The sequence below is a fragment of the Phaenicophaeus curvirostris genome, chromosome 6 (genome assembly GCF_032191515.1).
Source record: "Phaenicophaeus curvirostris isolate KB17595 chromosome 6, BPBGC_Pcur_1.0, whole genome shotgun sequence".
NCBI lineage: Eukaryota > Metazoa > Chordata > Aves > Cuculiformes > Cuculidae > Phaenicophaeus > Phaenicophaeus curvirostris.
Genome location: NC_091397.1, coordinates 43,503,725 through 43,529,214, shown reverse-complemented (window position 1 = coordinate 43,529,214; position 25,490 = coordinate 43,503,725). Strand labels below are relative to the sequence as shown.

Sequence of the window (25,490 nt, the reverse complement as noted above, 5' to 3'; positions counted from 1 at the left end):
CCCTCCTCTCTATAAACTCCTTTCAGGTAGTTGTATGCCATGCTGCATCCCCACCAGCCTGCAGCACAGCAGAAATGACTACACAGTGGGAAGGGACAACCTTCCCAGACCAGGAGGATTTGTAGGAAGGAGCCAGTCCTGCTCAGTGCTGAAGATCTGTCTCAAATGCTGCACAGGATCAGACCCAAAGCACAGGTATAAAGGCTTTGGCCCACCCTGAAAGTGCTGATGTCACATGCAGCAGCCTTCTTACTGTCTGTGGTTATTTGTCCTGAAAAGCAACCAAGCCAGAATATTCCCGCTCACTTCTCTTCGCAGCATCCAGATGCTCTCACCTGGCAGGTAGCTGGAGTAGCTCCATGCTCACCTGTGTTTCTTAGGAAGAGTGTTTTTGCAGTGCTGACTTCTGGCTGAGCCAGGCCTGTGAGTCGCCTATCTCAGGAGTGTCCTGAAGGGACCGAGTCATTCAAGGAAACAGTCACTTGGCAGGGGGAAATGTGGAATTCCTAATGCCTCATTCTTCCCTAGGCCACTGCTCATTCCTCCACAAGTGTTGCCTTAACTTACTGAAAACAATTAGGTTCAAACACCTGGCTGATATTCAGACCTGCACATGCACCAAGAGCAGGTCACGATGCCAAGAAGAGTTTTTTGACTCTTATCTCTTGGTGAAAAGACGAAGAGGCTCTGCTTTTGCTCCTGTGGCCAAGCCCCAGCCCAAACTCCTATAGGCAGGATGAAATCCCAGTCTGCAGCAGCCTCTGAGCCGTGTGTTCAAAATGTATGTGCCTCCAAAAAAGTGGTGGTACCATCAGCCACCCCACTTACTATTGCTTCCTTCATCCCTCCCTTCCCACTTATTTCCATTGTTGCAGTGGAGACTCTGTGCCATGCAAGACCTGTGCAGAGGTGAGCAAGGTGTGCATCATCTTCCTCAGCAAAACAGGAGCAGGAGGTCCAGTCCAGGATCTTTCCAGGCAGTAACACAGCACGAGCAATCCCTCTGGACTTCAAGTGTGCGCAGTAGGGCCTGGAGCCAGTTAGAAAGTCTTAGCAGTTAGTACAGATATTCACAGTCACCTTTCCTTAAACGCTGAGGAAAAATCAAAACAACTAAGAGAGTTATTGAATAGTCAGAAACCAAGAAGTTTTTTTTGAGAGTGGCTGGTTGGTTGCTTAGCAGGGCAAAAAGTGTTCTGTGCACATCAAGTGCTGCCGCTGTACATGGATTAGTGTGGTGCTGCATGCAGCTACGGGACAGAGCCCTGCAAGGTCCAGGCTTCCTGGTGCTTCGGTCACCCATGCTGGGCTGCTGCAGCTGGGCTGTGTTACCTTGCCCTGGGAACCACCTCTAGCTTTGCACACAGCAGGCTCAACCAGTAAAGGGTCAAATGTGTAAGGCGCTTCACTATCAGCAGCTGAAATGTGGTCTTCCTTTGATAACAGTGCATTTGTTTTCAGGATACAAATGCAGATGCAAGTGTTTGTTATGATTTCGGTAGTTAGCCAAAAAACCTCCGGTGACGTGTGTCTGCATGCTGCCGCAAGGAGGAATCTTTCTGCAGCACAGCAGCATTTAATGGGAACTGCCAAACTCAGAGTCACTTGATGTTGCCCATGAAATCCATCCATTGGTCACAGGATGTCCAGTCTCCTGCCCAGATATGATGTTCACGAACACTAAATTGAGTCAGTGGAGGACTTGTCTAGCTGAGCCTCAAAAAACTCACAGGTGGAGGCGGCCACCTCTCTGGACAAATAACCACCTGGTGATGGTTTTTCCCTGATGGCCACAGCTTGAAAGTCCCAAGATATAACCTATGCCTGCTGCCTCTTCTCGTTCTGGCCATTTCTACAGAGTGGAGCTTGGCTCCATTGCCTCTATAACCCCTCTCCAAGCACGTGTCAGCTGCTACCAGGTCAGCCTAAGCCTCCCTCTTTCCAACAAGCCCACATTCCTCATCCTGTCCTCACAGGACCCTGCCATCTTGGTAGCCTTTTGTCAGACCAGTTTCCCAACATCTGTCTTGAACTAGGGGAAGAGGGACAGAGCTGAAAACAGCACCCCAGGTACAGCCATTGACTACTTCAGGGCTCTGAGGGCACCACGGGGAGTGACTGTCCCTACCCGAACCCTGGGACCTCCCTCCCAACCCTCCTCACGGCTCAGGTTCCCATTTCAGGTTTTACAGGCAAGTTGCTGACCCTTTTTTTAAATTTTTTTTTTGTATTAAAGTATGTAGAAAGATATTTGCCGTAGATATAGCACTGAAATACCTAGCCTAAAAACCAGGAGATGTTGCTTTGCATTCTAAAATACTGTGCTCCTTCTGCAGGACCACATCTTCAGCAATGTTGACTTCTTGCAATCCTTTCCTTTAAAAAGTGATACAGTGCAACACATCATGCACTTAACTTTTAGTAACAACCTCTTGGATCTTGTGGAAGGCTTTTGCTGCTGACCTGAGCTCACCCTAGATTCTTCTCTGAAACCGTGTGAGCTACAGGCACCTCACAGTTTGCTGTGGACAAGAGCCCACCCTATGCAACTCCCCTCTGCAGCTCTTGAACTCCCAAAACAAAGACTTGCTGCTGCTTTTCTCCAGAAGAGGAGCAGATCACCGGGCACCACAAACACATGAGGATTAGTACCCATTTATTCATAACTTCATGGTTCTCCCATGTCAGCCAAGGTCAGAGCCATGACACCACTCTACTAGCTTGTTGAGTCACCATGAATTCCTTCTTCAGAAACACTTCACTGCTTAAAACTTTTTAGTGGAATTTGTGACTTCCTCACAATGCAGTCGGTATTTAGGGTCTCTGAAGGGTGAACACAGGGCACTGAATCAAATTCTTTGGAAGTCTTACATATACCAAATCCAGCAGAACAATATACCAATCGAATTTATCATATCCACTTCTACTCTTTGTTATCTGGGTACACATCCCCTCCTTCAAGTTATTTTGACATATGTTGTGACCGACCTGTTGTACAAACCTTCCAAGTTTCAGTGGTTCTTTGTAAATGACAATAGGGACATTTCTCAGGTTTTATGCATAGTTCCTTATCTAATCAGCCAGACTATGCTTTAAGGTTCAACTGCAATTACAATTTGATTTGGCTTTGATCCTTGTAAAGGTATACAAAGTATTATTTACCTTAGAATATAATATTCTTGTACCATGTTTATACAACAGATTTTTCCAAATGCTTCCCTACCATTAATTCAAGAATACTTTGATCTTCATGAGCAGCATTGTAAGTCTTGCTGCTAACCATGCACCTGCTTCTCCTACTGTTTTAAGCATGACATGGTATAGCGCTGCTTGAGGAAAATCTGATGAACAGATGCTGACAAATGAGGATTGTGTTTGGGAAGGAATAGTAAAGATTCATTACAGCCAGAGTCTGGAAGACGTGCAAACAAAAGTGCATTTTTCTGGAACTTGAGCACAATTGTGTGCCCAAGACTCTTCTCTAAAAATACCTCAGCTCAAGTGTATAAAACACCACACGAGCACACAACTGGAGTTCCCGCATAAGGATAACCCATCTTCTGCTCTGGTGAATCAAGGTCTTACGGTTGGCCATTATCTTCAGCCAGCTTAGAGAGTCTACCACATTTGAACCATTCACTCTTTACACACACAGAGCTCGCTCATTACTCTGACATCACGTTTTTGTGTGTGGTCTAAAATATCTGTAAATATTAAATTTCAGCCACTGAGCTTTGGACAGTGTTTTTATTTGGAAATGCTGGCACCCCTTTTTGGAATGACCATACATGAACCATTTACTACAAGTACGCCACTTTCCCATATGGTGATTGCAGCCTTCCTCACAGCCCTGCCCTCATGCTGACAGGCAACACCAGCAGACATGGGACAAACCCTCTGTACACAGAGAAGAGGGAGACTGCCAAAAACCACAGTCTGCCTGGCAATCTTTTCCTCCCACGGGAATTGGAGGAAAACTAATTTCCGTTCCCAATGTCAAGAATTTACGACAGCAGATTTACAGCCCTACTTTATGTTCTTCTGTCTTAGAAGTGAGCATGACCAATAAAATATTGCCCGCGTGTGATGAGTTGATCTTGGCTGGATGCAAGGTGCCTGCCAAGGCCGCTCTATCACTCACCCTCCTCAGCCGGACAGGGGAGAGGAAATATAATGAAATTCGTGTGGGTTGAGATAAGGACAGGGAAATCACTCAGCAGTTACCGTCATGGGCAAAACACACTTGACTTGGGGAAATTAATTAGTTTATTACCAGTCAAATCAGAGAAGATAATGAGAAATAAAAATGAATCTTAAAAACATCCTCCCCCCTCCCTTCTTCCCAGGCTTATCTTTACTCCTGATTTTCTCTACCTCCCCACTCCCAGCAGCACAGGGGAATGGGGAATAGGGGTTGTGGTCAGTTCATCCCACGATGTCTCTGCCACTCCTTCCTTCTCAGGGAGAGGACTTCTCATGGTTTTCTCCTGCTAAAGAAGGAGCGGTCCCCTCCGTGGCAGACAGTCCTCCATTAACTTCTCCAAATTCTTCACAAACTGCTTCAACATGGGTTCATTGCACAGGGTGCAGTCCTTCAAAAATGGACTGTCACAAGTCCTGCCAACAAATCTGCTCCAGCGTAGGCTCCTCTCTCCATGGGTCCACAGGTCCTACCAAGACCATGCTCCCCATGGGCTCACAGCCTCCTTCTTGAATCCACTCACTCTGGCATGGGTCCTCCACAGGCTACAAGTGGATATCTGCTCCAGTGTGGACCTCTATGGGCTGCAGGGGAACAGCCTGCCTCACCAATGGTCTTCACCACCAACTGCAGGGGAATCTTTGCTCTGGCACCTTCTCCTCTTCTTTCTTCACTGACCTTGATGTCTGCGGCGTTGTTTCTGTCACATATTCTCAATCCTCTCTTCTGGCTGCTGTTCCGCTGCAGTTTTTTATTCCCCTTCTTAAATACATTATCCCAGAGGCACTACTAGTGTCACTGATTGGATCAGCTTTGGCCAGTGGCAGGTCTGTCTAGGAGCTGACTAGCATTGGCTCCTATGGACACAGAGGAAGCTTCCAGCAGCTCTCACAGAAGCCACCCCTGAGGCCCCTCTGCTACCAAAACCTTTCCATGCAAAGCCAATACATCGCAATTTCTGCACATGTGCAAACATCTCCTAGAACTTGACCTCAATGATTGTAATAAAGAAATATCACTTTTGAAATAGTCCATGTTAAAAAAAACTTTTCAAAAGGTTTGTTAGGAGTAGCAGCAACAGCCAAATTAACCAGAGAGGAGAGAGTCTAGCCCTTCTCCTGCTGTTTGTACAACAGTGGCCATAGCTTACAGCTGGCTGAGTTAATAACAAGGGCAAACAAATGAGGCTCGTAGCCTTCACTATTTGCACACTATGAAGTAGTGTACAAAGGTCTAAGATTTGATGCACTTAAGAAATGCACGACTCCTGGTTGTCCTCTCCACAAACCTATAAGGGACGTTCAGTCACAGTGTCAAGTCCCTGTTTCACAGGCAGGCAGATGCATTCCACTCTTTCTACCTCTGCTGCTAACCAAATTGCTCCCTGGGTGTGAAGACTCACACTATCAAGGAGGAAAGGCACTCAGAGCACTCTGCCCTCTTCATCACCACATATGCGGCTACTTTGCTTGGAGGGGAGACTTAGGAGCACAGCAAGGGGAAGAGTCAAAGGCTTTATCCTTCTTGGAACACGGCTGCCAGATGTGACAAGCTAGGTTGCCCTTCTGAAGCAGGGGGCTTAGAACAGCTCCCAGCCTCTTCTTGGAACACTGACTTTTCATCTAGCTGATACAAAGAAAGAAAAGGCACAAACCCAACTCCAGGGGCATTTCCACCTGCAAGTCTATTTTTATGCTTCTGTGGGACAGGATGCATAGCTGCCAGTCATGACAAATCTGACAAGTTCCGATACGGAGGCTCGCAGAAACGTGTCCTTAGGTTTTCTGCACATGCCACAACTGTGACTCACTTTCTGTGATTACAAGACAACAGACACAACCTGGCAAGCCTAGAGCAAACAAGTTGCATCACTGGCATGATGCATACGCTTCTAGGTATCACTGTATTTCTCGATTAGGATTGCAACTAAAAAAAATTCCGAATAAAACAAGATGTGTGGGCAGGGGAAAGAAGTCGATACCTTAGGAATGATGATTCCTGACATATACACCTTGACAACATGTCTCATCATGAACACAGAGTAATTGCTGACCCAACAGGTAGCACAAATGTGGGTACTGGTGATCCGGCTGATTACACTGCACAAACGCGGATCAGCATCATCCAGAGGTATGAAAACCCGTGTTGCTTGAGAAACTCCATTTTACCAAATATTAAAACAATTTCCAGCTAAAAGGTGAGGGGATGTGTTGAACATGGACACTCTCAGTGAAAGCAGCTGACTGTTCACATGCAGCTTGTTGTATTCTCCCAAAATTACTTTGACCTACACACAGCAAGAACGGTAAAAAGAATCCATCCTGTTTAAGAGTTTAAAGGACAGAGCGGCAACCTTGCAGTGAGTAAGGAACCTTACAGTGAGTTGGAATTACAGGTGTTAGATCCAAATGGCAAGTTAAAAGGCTTATGTGACAGATAGGGGATGCTGGAGGAATTAATGAAAGGCTCCGCAGCCTTACCAGCAGCAGGAGCTTAGGGTAGGCAGAAGGCCATTTCAAGAGGCAGAGAGGAAAGTCAAACACAGCAGAGCAGACATATCAGCCACCTTCACTGTCTGCTTCTGATTGCTCTTCTGTTTTGGGAAGGGTGGTCCTCTTATGGAAAAGTACTGATGCACGGGCACCTTCCTCAGCCACTACATTTACTTTCCACCTTCCCTGAACTGGGAAAGCTCTGCAGCTGCTAGGTGTGAAGAGGAGGAGCAGCTGATAAGTCTCTGGCCCTGATCTCCATGATACTGACTCAGAGCAGACCAGCTCCCTCTGAGGCTGTCACTGCCACCACACCACCACCAGCCTGCTAGGAAAGATGCAACCAGCGTGACTTTGCAAGCTGCCAGATCAGCAGATGAGCAGGGGACAGCAGGTCTGTGGCTGGCGTGTTTGGAGTTGGCTGGGGACCAGGGCCACCATCATGAGGCACGACAGCAACGGGTAAGGGCCAGCATGGCAGTGTGTTCCTTCCAGCAGCTATCACATCTCCTTCTTCTCTGCCGGGAACTGCACCAGCTGGGGTGCAGCAGTGTGCAGCAGCATGAGGCCACAGAGCATCACAGCAAGGCCGACCCACCACAGAGGCGTCCATGTCTCCCCAAAGAGAAGCTTGCCCAGGATGGCCTGAAAGAAAAGACAAAGACAAAACTTTGCTGGGCCAAGCCACTCCAAAGTCTCCTGCACTGCCAGAGCTATAGAATCATAGAATCATAGAATCACCAGGTTAGAAAAGACCCATTGGATCATTGAGTCCAACCATACCTATCAAATACTAAACAATGCCCCTCAGCACCTCGTCCACCCATCCCTTAAACACCTCCAGGGAAGGTGACTCAACCACCTCCCTGGGCTTCTGCTAGGAGAGCCAGCCCTGGAAAAAAAATGCTTAAGGAAACTACTGCTGTGACCACTAAGAGAAACAGCTGCTGCAGGTGATGCTGGAGATGACATACTCTACAATCCAGCCAGGAAGCACATCCATATTGTGGTCCCAAAACAGCTTTTTGGCAGATGTATGTGTGCTTTGCTGCTTTCCCAGCACCTCTCAGGAGCCAAACATCCAGCTGACTGGGAGACTCCAGCTGATAAAAACAGGGCCCAACTGACTTGAGTTTTGGACGCCACCACAAGCTTGCTGTGAGTTGTCGGAGCACAGAAACAAATGTGGCCAGCTGCTGAGCATGAAAAACAGGCTAAAAAAACCTGCAGGTCAAAAATGCTCTTGCTCTCACTAGAGGCAGTGCATCTTCATACCCTGCTAGGGTGGCTTTGGCTTGTAACAGGTGAGGTGCTGCAAAGGAAATGCAATACAAAGCAAAGCTTCCAGCTCCAGCTCTCACTGACAATTAGAAAAGATCAATAAACCATACAGTGGCTGCCCCTCTAAATGGGACTCTGCTATGAACAACAGGCAGAGCAGCTGAGGTCCAAGGTGATCATTTCATGCCTGCCTGTAGCTCCACCTTTACAGCCAGTGATGCTGGCTGCACATCCAGTGTGACCGTTCCCAGATTGCTGTGCTCCCCCAGGCCTCAGTGCCTGGACATACTCACCGAACAGATGAAGTTGGAGGCCATCATTGTCACAGAGGCAGCAGCCGAGGAGGAGGAAAGTCGCAGGGCTTTTGCAAAGACCGTCCACATGACCGCATTGCATGCCAACACCAAGCCAACACAGCTGATGCGAAACAGCACAGGCAGCTGTAGGAAGAAAGGGAAAAACTCATGTATTCTCACCAACCACTCATTCATGGGCACTATGGAACAAAACCTAACGGCGTGGGCTTGAAGCTGAATTACATCTGGTATTAGAGGAAGATAAATTTATTAAAATGCAGAAGACAGCAGAAGTGAGGAAACAGCCCTGGATGGAGCATAAACCTGGCACATCCTGCTGCGTGTCCAGGCTCAGACCACAAGCTGGGAAGTGCTGGGACAGTGCAGAGCAGCTGCCATGCCAGAAGCCGAACTCCAGAAAGCTCTCAAGCTCCTGATGTGGTGCACATGCAATCCAGTGAAATGCTCTTCACTCTCCATTAGATGTATGGAAGAACTCAGCACTGCCAGAGAGGAACACTGACGCTGTACATGCTGGCTCTGCATGTGGTCCAATCACTTCTGAATTCGGGCTGAGACCAGTGTGGTTGCAAACCACTTGTTCACACCACCTCCCATGACCTGGCCTGCCTCACTGCTGCAGCAAGGTCAGAGCAGCGTCCTCTGAGGGGAAAGCAAGAGCTGAGGGGCTTTGTGCCTTGTTTTCATAGAATCATAGAATCACCAGGTTGGAAAAAAACCTCTTGGATCATCAAGTCCAACCATTCCTATCTGTCACTAAACCACGTCCCTGGACACCTCATCTATCTGCCTTTTAAACACCTCCCTGGGCAGCCTGTTCCAGTGCCCAATGACCCTTTCTGTGAAAATTCTTTTCCTGAATTTTTTCCTGTATTGCAGGCTTGACAGAGAGTTGATTTACTACGAGCTCCCTGCTTCAGCATTCAGCGACAACAAAATCACCTCTTAATTCAAGGGCCTTCAAGGTCAAGTAGGTTCTAAAGAAAGACCTCTCTCTTTAGACAACCTGACAAGACACTAACAGCCTTGCTCTGAACAAAGGGCAAAGTTTTGCCTAAAAATCCTTCACCATTCACAGTCTCTCCCCACGCCTGTAGTTTAGCTGCAGCAGCCATCTCCCTAGCCCCTGGGTGTTGTGTACTTGAAGGGATGAAGACACCAGAGGAGGAAATCACAGCCAGAACAAACAACTTTCACAAACACTCAGGGACCAGATGATGGCAAGGGAAAGCAAGGCATTGTCTAAGTCCATAGCACTCCTGCTTTCATGGCCTGCTGCCTCACTCAGTCTATGGTGGGATCCATCCTGAAGCAGACAGAAATATAGGTGTGAAGCCACAAGCAAATGCAGCTGAGAGGCAGCACCTGCCCCACAGGAACAGCTGCATTGTGACCCCTTGCAAGCCGACCAAATCAGTGGGGCCACCACCTGTGCTCTGCTTCCTCTCAGAAGAAGTTACTAACCGCAAGCCAGGGGATGCCACAGGGATTTCTGAAACAAGTGATGTAGCAAGTACAAGGTTAAAAGGAAAAGGCTGTAAAGCTGCTCACTGACTGGCATGAGCTCTAGGAGGTTAACCCTGTGACAGAGAGGGATGGTTACGGTGTTGGCCTTGTTTTGCCCCTCTTGCGTAAAAGTCTCCAGACTTTATAAGGGCAATGGTAAATGATCCAAACCAATTCCCACCTCTGAAGTGCTTAGCTTCCCCACCACTGCCATGGCAAACTCCACAGAGAGGTGTAAGCGGTACAACCATGCCCAGCTGCTACTGGCCTTCCAAAGAAGAAACCTGCTGTCGTGATACAGTTCACTGTGAGACAAAGTTTGCTTTCCAGCTTCACCCTCTGCTTGCGCGACCATGCTCAGGACAGTTGTGTACATCCACCTACACCTCTAGTGGGCTGGCAGACCTGGAAGTAAAGAAACGAGAGAGGAAACCAATTCTCTGTGTTTCACCTAAATTCAGTATATTGTTTCTGGATCAGAAAAAGCCTACTGAGCTTTGCTGCTAGGAAAAAGGGACTCAAGGAAAAGAAATCTTAATACTGTCTTTAACCACCTGCCTGAGGGCGTAGAGAGGATGGGGCCCAGGCTCTTCGCCAGGGTGCATTAGGATATGACAAAAGGCAGCAAGTAAAGATTAGAACAAGTGAAGTGTTGATCTGATACAAGGGAAAACAACAGTGATCAAACACTGGAACAGGTGTCATGAAGCTCTCCAACCCTGGAGATATTCAAAGCTTGAAGAGGGACATGAGCAACCTGTTGCAGAGCAGCGGTTGGACTAGAGACCTCCAGAGGTTCTGCTTGACCTGAATTAGTCTGTGAGTCTATTAGTGCTGGGACAAAGCTGATTCCCACCATCACATCAGCTAAGTTACCTTTAAAAATGACCCTGAACCCATACGTTCTTCTCATCTTCTATTGCCAAGGAAATGTGCAGGTGGCATATGCCCAGAAGGAAGGCTTTCCAGGGAAAGGCCAGAGGCCTTCTTCCTCCTGGGCAGAGGAACAGTCATCACAATGGCATGCAGGCAGAAAGACATCCCTAGGTGCTCCCCACAAGGAAGGAGGGAGGTATAAATTTCTCCCATGCTAAGGGCTCAGCTGAGCCAGCCCAGTGAGTCAAGGATTACTGTTCTGATTACTTTACTAAGAGATTAATTTCAGTGTACATTTCAGATAATCAAGAATTCCTCCTTGCAGTGCAGAAGTAATTTTAGATGAAGTTTGGCAGGGGAAAGTAAAGGAAACCTTTTGTTCAAGTGAAATGACCCTTCCTGGTTCAGGCTGCTCTCAGGCTGGGCCATCACAACACACCCTTCTGGCCAGGAAATCCATCTTTGTGCTGCTGTCGAGTATCCTGCTAGCCCACGTCACAACCTCTTCGGAGTGTCAATACACTTTTAACATATGCTGCCGCTTTCCAAGCTGCACAAGCAATGGCTGCTCTTTCAGACTTATTTTCAGATTTCTGTATTTCTCTCTCAAACACAAACCCCCTTGGATTTCTGTCACCCTCTGGCTGTTTTGCAGAAACACCTCTGTAGCAAGTGTGTAGGATTCAAACAGTGACCCCACTGAAATGTGTCTACAGTACTGTGCAATTTAAGCTAAAAGGAAGACTATGGCATTTACTTGAAACTCAGTTAGTTTTACAGCTAAACCGGTTAATTTAGTTCATAACTATCACCTAGATTGGCTCTCAAAGAAGTAATTGAGGGAATCAATTTGTCCAGAAAAATGAAACACAATCACAAAAGCACAGCATGGTTGAGGTTGGAAGGGACCTCTGGAGATCATCTGGTCCAACCCCCCTGCTCTTAGGGCAAGTTGCCCAGGACTGTGTCTAGTCGGTTTCTGAATATCCCCAAGGATGAAGACTCCATCGCCTCTCTGGGCAACCAGTGCCAGTGCTTGGCTAACTTCATAATGAGGTTAACCAACTAACAACTTGTGTTTCAGTTTGTGCCCATCACCTCTGGGTCTGTCTTCTGTGGGCCTTCCCTTCGGGTATTTATACACATTGGTAAGATATCCTTGAACCTTCTCTTCTCCAGGCTGAACAGTTCCAGCTCTCTCAGCCTTTACCTCATAGGACAGATGCTCTGGTTCCTTCATCATCTTTGTGGCCCTTTGCTAGACTCTTTCTGGTGTGTCCGTCTCTCTCATACTGAAAAGCCCAGAACAGGACAAAACACTCCAGGTATGGCCTCAACAATGCCAAGTAGAAGGGAATAATCACCTCCCTTGATCTACTGGCAACATTCCACCTCAGTAACGTGATAATTTGTCATATCACCTTAAAAAAAAGCCAAACAAACACAACAAATGGGCAATATTTCTATAAATTTCAAAGAAGAAAAATATTTAGAAAAGATGCTGTCAACATTTTCAGCAATTCCACACTCTGCTTTCTGTTGGTTAAGAGTACAATACTTTGGGGGGGATCAGGAACAGTTATCAGGATTTAAAATTTTTTTATTCTTCTCCCCAGCACTTTTTCTTATATATTGGAAAGGATCAACAGGATTGGCAAGTGCTGAGGTTTTGCTTTTTTAACCATCCCTACAATCACACAAATCGATTTTTTTTCCAATCTATTTTCTCTTGTGGGCTCTCCTTTGGATTTTGTTATGTCCAAATGTACTTTTGCCATATGAAAAACAACCCCTGCGCTACATCTAAATGGGTCTCTCCAATGCCTTTTTATGCTAGGGAAGGTATCATCCCCCTGTACTCAGTACTAGTGAGGCTGCACCTTGAATCCGGTGTTCAGTTTTGGGCCCCTCACTACAACAAAGACATTGAGGTGCTGCAGCGCGTCCAGACAAGGACAACGAAGCTGGTGAAGAGGCTGGAGAACAAGCGCTATAAGGAGCAGCTGAGGGAACTGGCACTGTTTAGTCTGGAGAAGAGGAGGCTGTCATTATTGCCTTCTACAACTACCCAAAAGGAGGTTGTAGTGAGGTGGGTGCTGGTGTCTTCAGCCAAATAACAAGTGACAGGATAAGAGAAACGGCCGTGAGAGGGCCTGAGAGGTTTACATTGGACATTAGGAAAAAATTCTTTACCAGAGGAGTCTTCTAGCATTGGAAGAGGCTGCCCAGGGAGGTGGTGGAATCTCCACCCTTGGAGCTGTTAAAAAAAACATGTAGATGTGGCTCTTCAAGATGTGGTTTAGTATGGACAGTGGTGTTGAGCGGACAGTTGGACTTTATGATCTTAGAGTCTTTACCAACCTTAAGGATTCTATGATTCTGTTCTATGATAAGTGTATGCTGGCTACCATTTTGGCATCTCCCCATTCACGCTGCCTGTGCAAGAGATCTCCTCGGGAAGTAAGCACACTGTAAGGCCACCAGTCTCAAATAAGCTTAAGCACAACGAGAACTGAGAAACACAACTGAGATAAAGATCGTCCCTTACAAACACCCCAGCAGAGCTCACCAGATGAACACATCAGCTGAGCACCACAATGGAAACACACTCTAACTCCCCAGACCAGCCAAGGTTTCCCACATAAAACTACCTGAAAGGAGGTTGTGGAGAGGAGGGAGCTGGCCTCTTCTCCCAAGTGACAGGGGACAGAACAAGGGGGAATGGCCTCAAGCTGCATCAGGGGGAGTTTAGATTGGACATTAGGAAAAAAGGCTTCACCAAAAGGTTTTTGATAGGAATGGTTGGACTCAATCATCCGGTGGGTCTTTTCCAACCTGGTGATTCTATGATTCTATGAAAAGGGGGCAGCATGAGAGGGAATGGCCTCAGGCTCCGCCAGGGGAGGTTCAGGCTTGACATCAGGAAAAAATATTTCACGGAAAGGGTCACTGGGCACCGGCAGAGGCTGCCCAGGGAGGTGACTGAGTCGCCATCCCTGGAGGTGTTTAAAAACACGGTAGATGAGGTGCGTGGGGACACGATGTAGCAGCGGAGAGGTGCAGTCGGAGCTGATGACCTCAAGGGTCCTTCCCAGCACAGCGATTCTACAATTCTCCGTGCCACTATCCCCAAAGTAGGCGGCTGAGGGCAAGCGTTTGAGGCCGAAGCGTACCGGCACCCTGCTTCGCAAGCAAAACTGACGTAAAACCACGGCCAAAGCGCTCTGGGAGCCGGGTTTGGTGGCAGGAACCCCCGCGCCGGGCCGCCCCCTTACCCACGGACACAGCGCCAGCTTCGCCGCCGCCGCCGCCGCCGCCCCCAGCAGCCCCGCGGCCGCCGCCGCCGCCGCCATCCCCGGCACCAGCCCCGCCCGGCGGCCGGACGGGAGGGGAGGGGAGGAGGCGGGGAATAGGCGATCTTTAAGGTCCTTTCGAATCCAAACACCCAGCTCCAACCCCCCTACCCTGGGCAGGGACGCCTCCCACTAGATCAGGCTGCCCAAGGCCCCATCCAGCCTGGCCTTGAACACCTCCAAGGACGGGGCAGCCACAGCTTCCCTGGGCAACCTGTGCCAGTGCCTCACCACCAAGAATTTCCTCCTTATTTCCAGGCTAAAGCTGCCAGCCCTCCCCCAGTTTAAAGCCATCATAGAATTGTTTGGGCGGGAAGGGACTTCAAAGTCATCTGATAGATGAACACTGAAGAGGGGAGTGAAACAAAGCGTGTCTTAATCCTGCCACCGCACCCAGAAGAAGCCCACGCTAAAGTTACGTCAAGTTGCTTAAAGCAGCGTTTAGTAAATCCTAGAGAAGTCGATGTTTCCTTGTGGATTTTCAGATTGCTCAAACAGACCATGTCCTGCTGATGTTAGTAGGTGTCAGGTACCTCTTCTGTTTCTGTGCTTTTTAAAATGCCATAGACTCACAGAATGGTTGGGGTTGGAAAGGACATTGAAGATCATCCAGTCCAACCCCCCCCTGCCATGGGCAGGGACACCTTCCATGAGAAGAGGTTGCTCAAAGCCTCATCCGACCCAGTCTTGCACACTTCCACAGATGGGGTATCCACAACTTCCCCGGGCAACTTGTGCCAAGTGCCTCATCACCCTCATCATGAAGAATTTCTTCCTAATGTCTAATCTAAATCTTCCCCTCTCCAATTTAAAGCCATTCCCCTCATCCTCTCACTCCATCCCCTTGTAAACAGTCCCTCCCCAGCTTTCTTGGATGCCCCCTTCAGGTACTGGAAGGCTGCTACAACGTCTCCCCAGAGCCTTCTCCCGGCTGCACAACCCCGACTCTCTCAGCCTCTCCTCACAGCGGAGGGGCGCCTGGGTGAAAAACTGCAGGGATAAATCAAGTCACACTGATTTACTGGGTTCCCACAGCTCCCCTGGACCGCACAGCTCAGGTCCTTGCCCTGATGCTCTGCAAGCACTGTTGTCACCTTTAGCTTGACACAACCCCTCCAGGTGGGAGGCTCAGCCCTAAGTCAGGCTCTCAAACACTCATAGACTGGTTTGGGTTAGAAGGGACCTTAAACATCATCCAGTTCTAACACTCCCTGCCTGGGCAGGGACATCTGCCACTAGGTCAGGTTGCTCAAAACCCCAGGTTGCGCTCCAGCCCTCTCATCATCTTTGTGGCCGTCCTCTAGACCCGTTCCAATAGTTATATACACAGTAAATATATACACATGATTTATATGCACAAACAATTTATATACACAAAGACTTTATTTCTTATAAAAAGAGAACAACACGAGTCCTACTGCAGACAGACAACACAGACAGGCTCACGTGTAAACAACGCGCAGCAGGGACCCTGCCTTCCCATCCAGGGAGGGACAGAAAACCTTTCCTGCATGGAAAGAGCTGGGAAACAGTAACACAAGACAGACAAGGGCTCTAAGAAACATTTGTAAGCCCAGAGCATGCAACAACAAGAAAAAAATAAAGAGTCTACAGGAGACAACAGACAACAGTTGTGTGGTCCAAGACAAACCCCTCTAGACTGCTACATAATCATCACTAGTTACTCCTGCTCTCTACTAGAATTACTTGTCTGCAGAAAAAAAAAACCCTCCCCAGTTTGAGATCTGCTTTTCACACTCCACATCGAAGTTTAAGAGGAAACAAACATGCAGGATAAGAACTCCAAAACTCACAGAGAAGCCAGGGGAAATCCTTCTTTCCCTCAGACAACCGCTGAAGAGACTCTCGAGGTATCCTGCCCTTGACTTCTTTCTCTGCATTCTCTTTTGCTCCATCACTTGTGGGCAAAAGTAGCAATGTACAAAGTAGCCAAAATTCAAATGATTTGCATTACTGACAGGTCAAAAAAAAAAAAAAAAAAAAAAAAAAGCAAGCAAAACATCCAGGTGTTTGACATTGGAATATAAATCGGTGTTTTGTGTACTGGTAATAAAAATAATTGCATTTATTTGCAATACAGCTTAGGTGCAATTAAAGGAATTTGTGTTAATAGTCCTAAAATGTCCTGCATATTTTCAGGTCTTGTTTCTTAACATTTCTGACTTTTGTCTGACAAGAAAATGGTTGCAAAATGCTTCAAAAGAAGCTCTGACAGTGCTAATGTAGAAGTCTGCAGTAAGTTTATACTGGGGAAAAACATTTAAAAAGCATTTTAATTTCAAATAGAGAAAGAAAATACAAAACCTAAAGGTATTTATAGTACTATTTACAAGTCTATTACTAAATTCACATTTGTGCTTTATTGAACAAACTTCAATATGAAAGTTATGGGTTACTTTTTAATTAAAGTTAATAAATTTGATTGATTATAACCCAGTAAAAACATCCTATGTTTAGCAACAACAACAACAACAAAAAAAATCATAAAGAAATTATACTTCTAAAGACTCAGCTCTAGTGGAAAATGTAGTATTTCAGAAGAGGTAAGAACCAGAATAAAATAATAAAAAGAAACAAAAATCCAGGGGTGTTCCCAGTGACAAAGCTTTTCTTGGCAGGTACAAAAGTTTCAAGGAAGTATCTCCCAGCACCAACACAAGATCGGGTTTTGAAAAATTACAGGAAAGTCACCAAAAGCTGCCCACTTAGCTGGAATAAAATTCTTCACTAACAGTAACTGAAAGATACTACCACTAAATACACAGGAACTGAAATACTTGATTATTCTGGGACCACTGCAAATGTTAAGTGTGACAAATGGCTTTTGCTTCTTCTGCACACTTTAAAAACCATGGCTGTACAGTTTTGTGTCATTATAGCCTATGATCCTGATGCCTACATATGTCACATTTTCTTGATTCTTTCAAAAAAGCATTTTCAACTCGTAGTTTTTCAGTCTCCTGTAAAACAGAAAAAACAGGGATGTATTAAGAAAACTATAATTGCTTACTTCATATTTCTAAGTAAGTGCTATTGACATTTTTTCAAGCATTCTATACACTGTGTACTTGAGAAAATAAAATGCAGTGATTCTCGATGGGGCCCGCCCGTGAGGAGACAGATCAGCCATGACCTACCAGCCAACTGCATAAACTGAGAGCTCTCCAACAGAGAAGCAAGAATTGTAGTTTTCATTCTCAAAGCTTAGCTCTCTCCTATGTAAGGCCATGACTTATCTGTATTCTACTCTGCAACTCACCTCAGTAAGTTTAGCATAATCTTTCTTCAGTTTCACAAGATACTGAATCTTCTGGTTTAGGTTTTGATGACCAAGTAATTTCCCATTCTCCTCAGCAAGAGAGTCAACTTGCTTCCTCAGCAATTGCATTTCCTGTAATTAATAAATACATTGTGTACCTCTTAACTCTTGCCCCTCCTAATCTTTTTTCAGAAGAAATAGCTTCTGTAGAATTATTGAGATGCTAGCATTTAAGTTTGTTGTAACACATGGCGCAAGAGTTAGTTCATTCAGGAAACAGATATTTGTCTTACATGTCCTCAGGTACTACATTAGATCCCTCTATAGGGCAAAAGCACCACTTGATTTGTATTACGAATTGCAACAGTGATTTCTGTACCCAGAGTTCCACTAGTGCAGCAAACAGCATTAGGCATATAAATAACTACACTGGACTGGAGGCTGGCTGATGTTGTGCCCATCTACAAGAAGAGTTGCAGGGAGGATCCAGGGAACTACAGGCCTGTCAGTCTGACCTCAGTGCCAGGGAAAGTCATGGAGCAGGTGATCTTGAGTGCTATCATGAAGCACATGCAAGAGAACCGGGTGATCAGGCCCAGTCAACATGGGTTCACGAAAGGCAGGTCTTGCCAAACTAACCTGATCGCCTTCTATGACAAAGTGACTCGGCTGCTGGATGAGGGGAAGGCTGTGGATGTGGTCTTCCTGGACTTCACCAAAGCCTTTGACACAGTTTCTCACAGCATTCTGCTTGAGAAACTGTCAGCCTCTGGCCTGGACAGGCGCACACTCTCCTGGGTGGAAAACTGGTTAGCTGGCCGGGCCCAGAGAGTGGTGGTAACTGGAGTTAACTCCAGCTGGAGGCCAGTGACAAGTGGGGTTCCCCAGGGCTGGGTGCTGGGTCCAGCCCTGTTCAATGTCTTCATCAATGACCTGGATGAAGGCATTGAGTGCACCCTTAGCAAGTTTGCGGATGACACTAACCTGGGTGGAAGCGTCGATCTGCTGGAGGGCAGGGAGGCTCTGCAAAGGGATCTGAACAGGCTGGACCACTGGGCAGAGTCCAATGGCATGAGGTTTAACAAGGCCAAATGCCAGGTCCTGCACTTGGGGCACAACAACCCTATGCAGTGCTACAGACTAGGAGAAGTCTGTCTAGAAAGCTGCCTGGAGGAGAGGGACCTGGGGGTGTTGGGTGACAGCGACTGAACATGAGCCAGCAGTGTGCCCAGGTGGCCAAGAAGGCCAATGGCATTATTCTCCCTCTCTACTTAGCACTGGTGAGACCGCTCCTTGAATCCTGTGTTCAGTTCTGGGCCCCTCACCACAAGAAGGATGTTGAGGCTCTGGAGCGGGTCCAGAGAAGAGCAACAAAGCTGGTGAAGGGGCTGGAGAACAGGCCTTATGAGGAACAGCTGAGTGAGCTGGGGTTGTTTAGCCTGGAGAAGAAAAAGCTCTCTACAACTACCTAAAAGGAAGTTGTGCAGAGGAGGGTGCTGGCCTCTTCTCCCAAGTGACAGGGGACAGGACAAGAAGGAATGGCCTCAAGCTCCACCAGGGGAGGTTTAGGCTGAACATTAGGAAGAAATTTTTCACAGAAAGGGTCATTGGGCACTGGAACAGGCTACCCAGGGAGGTGGTTGAGTCACCTTCCCTGGAGGTGTTTAAGGGATGGGTGTATGAGGTGCTGAAGGGCATGGTTTAGTGTCTGATAGAAATGGTTGGACTCTATGATCTGGTGGGTCTCTTCCAACCTGGTGGTTCTATGATTCTATGAATATAAAACATTTTCAGAGATAGTCTTTGATTGCTAAGTAATTCAGAATATTGGCCAATTAGCAACAGCTCTACCTTTGCTGAATAAGATTCGGCTGTAAAGACAACAAAAAATTATATCTATAGAACCTTTCCAATTCTGTCTCTCTCTTCATATGTTTCCTCCAGTTTTGATCTTATTTCTTCTTTTTCATGAAATGCTTTCAGTTCCAAAGCTCTTGTACGTTCCATCTCCAGACTAATTTCAAGACAAGTATTCTCTTTGATTTTGAGGGTATTTTTGGTCTCTTCTAATCTGTGAATGTAAAAACATCATACAATATTAAAAAACTTAAGTGGCATACAACAGAATTAGTAAGTCATCCCTGGAAATGCAGGCAGCCTCTTCTAAAAATATAATTTTAAGACAATTTAATTTCCCTAAAACTCAGTGACAACAAAAGCAAAAATTACATTTTGCTTCACAACTCTTGCGTTTGATACAACCTCTATACTAGTGAGTGTTTTGGAGTTGCTCTTCTTTTTGGGAAATATGTTGTTTACATACAAGAGCACTCGTGAAAGATAAAAAAAAAGGCCTCACCTACAAGAACGCTAAGAATTCATCTAAGGCATGTAAATTTACCAGATGAACTCTGCTGCTCCTCAAGTTTCCCGTAAATTGCTTGTTTGATTATGGTGTTTGCCCAACAGCCTTGTTGCTCAGAAACATCTCTGAACAGCTCAGAGATGGCCTGAGTTTGTTTGGACCAATAACAGAAGGACCACCATTTTGGATAGACGTCCTGCCTGCTGAGAATGTTTCTATTCATTGGGCTCACAGACTATAAAAGCATGCCATCAAACTTAGCCACCTGTCTACTATATACAGCAACTTTAGTCATTTTGCATGTCTGTTTGCTTATTGCATACATTAAACTATTTTTGTCATCAGTTTTGTTTCATTGGTGTTTAAGACCTATGGTATGAAAGCAGTATTCATTTACTGCATTTGTCAAGACATTTTCTTGATGACAAAATAATCTTTTTCTTCTTTGTACATTATTTGTTCCTGTGAGATATTGTGGCACTGTTATAAAGCATATTTCAGAGACCAGACACGTATGAAAACCCAACACATTGAACAGCAAAGTAGCCTCTAATGAAAACTAAGGCTTCTGAAAAGTTTGTATAAATTACTTGTGAAATGAACATGTTCATAAAAACTATCTTAAAAGAAGCTACTTACATAGAAAGCATTTCATTAAATGTAAAGAATTCAACCATTAGGAGATTCAGCCACTATGAGTCCCTGTAGCAATATTGATTAGGAAAAGAATAACAGGAACAACATTTTCAAACTAACTTCCAACTCCTGATTCAGTATTTTACCCCTTCACTATTATCCATCCAAGTGCAAACCACTTCAAGGACTACTTGCACAATAGCACAAATGTGATCTAGAAATCCTCTAACAATAAACAATTTTCATTTTTCAAGCTGAAGTGCAAAAAATAAAACACATAACATAAAAAGTGAAGTAGATTAAGTTTAAAATTATAAAGTCTGTATTTAGAATTCACTGCATGTAAAAGAATTTTAAAAAGACAATTTCAAGCAATTCAAAACGTCCCTTCCAATTTAAGTTCTCTGTTGTTCCTCCTATTTCAATGTATTTGCCCAATATAATACTACCCTTTCAGAAAATACAGTAATGGGTGCTACTACCACCTGCTGATGAGAAGGGGTAAGAACACAATGTGCCTTGCAGAAGTCTAATCAACATTTCCAAACTGCAACTTTTATAGTTTTAGATCTTAATTTCCATTGCTTAAATATAGCTTTTTGGTATTAATGATTTTAATACAAATCTCCAGTTTAATGAACAATATTAAACTTACTCTGCTTTGATTTTCAGCATCTCCTCCACTGCTTTATTCTGTAAGAGTTCAAAATATTAGTTACGTTAACAGTGTTTAATATACATATATGCAAAATTATTTGTGACTTAACTGATGCCAAGTATCCCACTCTGGATCCTACTGCCCAAAAACTCACATCTCTAGCATTCATTATAAGCCCATCTCTTTGTCACATGCATGTAATTCGTATTTCATGCCAGCGCAACTGACTCGCAGCAATCCCTCTGCCCATTCATACACAGCAGAGCTCTGACAGGAGATTGTTTTGTCTTCAGTCTCTGCTGCAGCATTAGCTTCCCTTTGGCAAAGTCTTGATGTAACAAGTGACACAATAGTCACTTTCCAATTCCGTGGAGATCAGTCAGATTCAGTGATCTGAATCTGTTTTTGCTTGTTGTGCAATCCGACACCCAGTTCAGTGATGTCAGACCAAGATAGAAACCTTAAGAGCCAAGTATCATGCTCTGTAATCTGTTAAAATTCACTGGAAATCAGTGTTTGTTTCACTGCAATGAAATATAAGAAAATATGTTTAATACTGCAAAGTAAGGAAACAGCAAAGTAGTGCTACATGGAAAGGGTAATGTACCTTGGCCAGTCGTTCTTCAGCGATGATCTCCTCTTTCTCCTTGAGGTACTGAACATCAGGATGTTTCTGATCACTAGGAAATTTAAGAATGAGGAAAGTTTCTCACAGAGTAAACCAGTCTTAAGAACATCTTACTCAGATTAAACCAGTAAATGGGTGTAGTTGTCTTGACACGTTCTTACCCAGAACACTGATCATCATGAAACAACTCTGAAAGCATTTAAACTTCAATATTCCAACAACATCACATCTTCCTTTTTTACAGTCTAGAGAAACTAATGTTTTAGTGATAGCAATTAAAAATGTAGTAACTATACAACTGAGTGTTAGACAGAAATGGCGATGCATGTAATTCTTTGACACTAAGAAATAGTGAAGTAAAAAAATAGTGGAAAAAAAAATAGTGAAAAAAATAGTGAATAGAAATTTCCCCTATAAAACTTCGTTGTATTTAAGAATTTGTGATTTAAAGGTAAAAAAGTCTACAAGACAGTAGATTTCTATAGAAAAGGCTGAGTGAATCTGTAATTATACTAACAACACGTAAGACTGTAGTTCAAATAAAACCTGTAAATTTATCTTAATTGCTTCAAGTTAAGACAGTTTTGGTTTATTTTACTCTACCTGTTCTTGCTTTGCTTCTGAGCTTCTACAAGGCTCTGTAAATTCCTGTTGTTCTCCATCAGTATCTGCATTTCCAGACGCAAGTTCTCAAACTCATTTAACTGCTCCTAAGCAAGTGAAATTGGAAACATATTATTTGATGACCAAGTTGCAAATCCTGTTTTCATTTCCAATAGATCACGTTGTTGAATAAAATAGAAGAAAAAACTTCCTCAGAAAACAAGCACAGTTCTCTGGCAAAGATATGCACCACTGTTCCAATTACAGTTTCATTAGAAATTTGATTTAGAATAAGTCAGAACAATTTCATCAGCAAAAGATATATTACCATTTGATATTCACCAACGTGAAACAATTCAGTCCTTAGGAAAATGAGATGTATGGGCATCTCAAGCAAGTGTCACCCTTTGTTACCAGCCTAAGCAAAGAGAAGACCAAGAACTGCCTTCCTGCTTTAATGGGGACACTACTAAGCAGAGGTTATTAAAAATCTGAGCTCTGTATTCTGTCTTATTTTAACCTTACAAATTGCCTGTAGAGATTAAATCATAGTACCTTCAGCCTTAGAATTTCATCATTTTTAGCTCTTCGTTCTTCATTCAGTTCATATACAAGGTGCTCCAGATTTATTGCAGAAGCCCTCCGATCGGCTATTTCTTGCTCATGAGTTTCCAAGAGCTTTGCCAAATTCACATCAAAATTGGGAGGCGTTTTCGGACACTGGCAAGTTAAAAGAAACAAACCCCACAAACCATTAGTAAAGAACTGTTTCCCCTTTATATCTGTTACGTGCTTTAATACTTAGAGACATGTTTATAGATTCCTAGCTGACAAATCATCAATAGTACATTTAAGTTACTAAAACAAGTTGAATGGGATTTGACTATTCTTGATACATTGTTGCTTCTGTTGCCAGCCTGAAGCCCTGCTGTAAACTTTCAGTCCTTTTGAATACATTTTAAGTCATTACAATGAAAATGTTTCTCTCAAACGCCATACCTGAGGAAATGTTACTGAAGATGAGTCCACAAAGCAATCTATTTGCTTCATTTTTAGTTCATATTCATTCTTCCTCTTCTCCAGCTCTTCTGTCATTTTGTCCAGCTAATAGAAACCCCAATTAGAATTAAATTAGCTCATAATACACACAAACTATTAAAGAAAACAGCATCTAGTTCTCTATTTTGAACAAGCTTGAGTACCCCACAAGTTATTTTAATTACCTCAGAATTCACTTTCATAGTTGTTCTCTATACTTACTTAACAACTGTTAATGCTTCAATAGTTTCATGTAATAAGCATTTTTGAAAATACACATACACTGTATACTGTACACTGTATAATTAATCTGAATTTTGTTCTTGTTGGTTGGTATTTGATTTTTTTTGCCTTGCTAACACAATCTGCCTTTCAAAGGGCTTGCTAGGACAGAAAAACTATTATGAACTTTGTTCACAAACATTACTGGCCAAAACATGAGTTGATACATAAGTTTTACTGGTATAGATTTAAGCAGTTTCCTCAAAGAGAGTGTATGCTAACATGACGAAAGGACTATTTGCAAAATAATTTATCCCTATTAGAGTTTTCACCAACACTAATCTATTTCTTAGCACTACGACAGTTGTGACAATTAGAACTAAAATTCGGACAAAGGCTTAAAATAACTATTAGGTCTGCAAAAGTTCTCACTCTTTCTGCCTAATTTATAGAGCTCAACTACTATCTCCATTACATAATCATATAGTTTGCGGATAAGTGTTAAGCAGAAGAAAAAAAGTAAACCCCTCTGTTACACTACTTATAACCTCAGGTTGCAGTTATTTTAGGTACTGATAATTTTACTCTGCTTTCAGAGTAAACATTTTTGTGATCTCTAGACTCTGTTTCCAAAGTATTTAAAAGTTACCTAGCCTTTGTTAAGATACTTTCTAGCTACTCCTTTGCTTTTACAAGAAGGAGCATTGCTCTTCACCAGAAGTACTGCATACAAGATGCTCTAAAGTTGCAGGTAAGACCTTTTCCAGAAACTACAATTAACCACAGCTCACTCCCATGGAGTTTAACTATCAGCAGAATTTTCTTGTTTTACCTGTTCCTTGAGTTCCTGGATTACATCTTCTTTTTTTTTAATGTCTTCCTGTGCACACTGAAGCAATGTATCGTGTTTCTTAGAGGCCTCTGTCAGTCTTATAAGCTGCTCAGTAGTATGATGCAAGTCTTCACACATAAGGTCTCTCTATTTTAAGTAATTGGATGAGTAAAGAAAAAAAGGAAAAGCTATACTCTAAAGCAGTTGTTTCAAGATGTTTTGTCATTGTTGCCAAGATTGCTAACAGCTACAAGCATCTCCCTTTCCTCTCAACTTTTTCATCATGAATTGTAGCAAGCATTCATCTATAAATTTCTTGTTTCAGCATATTTTTCATATCTATTGCCTTGGTTGCAAAACAAAAATGAGAACTTTCCTACAGCATAGTTACAGTTAGATACTTGTGGGAGATACGTGAAATCAACCACCATTTTTATATTTAGAGATACAATTGTTGAAATAAGAAACCAGAAAAGAATGTATAGATTTTAATCCAAGATGAATTAGCGATTACAGCTTTTTTAGTGCACTGCTATTCTATAGATACCTCTGGATTTATTCTAGGACCATTCTAGACTCCTGTCCTATCTGATAAGGCATCATACCTACACACGGTGTGTTAAGCTACAAGATGCAGTACTTAGTATTTTAAATGCCACCTTGGATTAGTTTTTCTTGTCCAGTCAAGAAAGCATGAAGGAAATTAGTAACTGATGTAAAAAGTCAAAGGAGTAATGAAGATTTTAACAGGAGCCACGTACATCCAAAGGTGAAACCAATGTAATAAGAACCGTTACTTCAGTTTTAAAAAAAACCAAATAAAACTGAAAACAAACCAAAACCAGAAAGCGATCTACTTGGTTGGCAACTCAGTTTAGGATTCCAGAATGTCAAATTTAGACATGGTTGTAAATGAAGACAGTCTGTTGATTAAATGTACTGGAAATCTGTTTAAGACTGGTTTTTGAGAATCAAGCTGCTCTGGAAGATTGTTGGTTCTAAATGATTGGACTAAGCATATATAATATAACAGATTATCTCGTAGAAATTACTTGTAAGGAGAGGCTAGTGGTTTAGACTGATGGACATGTTCACCGAAATGATGTTGAGAACGGAAACAGGAAAAAGTTTAAAAAAGTTACAATTTTAAAAAGCAAAACTGTAGTTGAAACAACCACATATCCTAGATCAGTTTCCAGCAG

At 43.9% G+C, this 25,490-nt stretch overlaps 2 protein-coding genes across 3 annotated transcripts in view; both read right to left on the bottom strand.

Annotated features, from left to right (window-relative positions):
* Window positions 1–4,248: 4,248 nt before the first annotated feature.
* TMEM42 (transmembrane protein 42) lies at window positions 4,249–14,040 on the bottom strand. 2 transcript variants are annotated; one of them, XM_069859985.1, is made up of 3 exons: window positions 13,957–14,039; window positions 8,268–8,414; window positions 4,249–7,338 (listed from the first exon to the last, which is right to left on the bottom strand). In XM_069859985.1, exons 1-3 carry the CDS (start codon window positions 14,024–14,026, stop codon window positions 7,022–7,024), a joined length of 534 nt encoding a protein of 177 aa, XP_069716086.1. In that variant the 5' UTR covers window positions 14,027–14,039; the 3' UTR covers window positions 4,249–7,021. The 2 variants fall into 2 exon arrangements, with proteins under 2 accessions (XP_069716086.1, XP_069716087.1); XM_069859986.1 differs by having other exon boundaries at window positions 7,065–7,338; window positions 13,949–14,040.
* Window positions 14,041–16,279: 2,239 nt separating this feature from the next.
* KIF15 (kinesin family member 15) overlaps window positions 16,280–25,490 on the bottom strand; it is a 37,755-nt gene continuing 28,544 nt past the window's right edge. The window contains exons 27-35 of the mRNA XM_069860397.1: window positions 24,289–24,435; window positions 23,196–23,300; window positions 22,752–22,916; window positions 22,197–22,303; window positions 21,573–21,645; window positions 20,963–21,000; window positions 19,212–19,377; window positions 17,307–17,438; window positions 16,280–17,007 (exon numbers count right to left, since the gene is read on the bottom strand). Coding sequence (XP_069716498.1) covers window positions 16,921–17,007; window positions 17,307–17,438; window positions 19,212–19,377; window positions 20,963–21,000; window positions 21,573–21,645; window positions 22,197–22,303; window positions 22,752–22,916; window positions 23,196–23,300; window positions 24,289–24,435 — 1,020 coding nt within the window. The 3' untranslated portion in view covers window positions 16,280–16,920. The remainder of the gene's footprint in view (window positions 17,008–17,306; window positions 17,439–19,211; window positions 19,378–20,962; window positions 21,001–21,572; window positions 21,646–22,196; window positions 22,304–22,751; window positions 22,917–23,195; window positions 23,301–24,288; window positions 24,436–25,490) is intronic.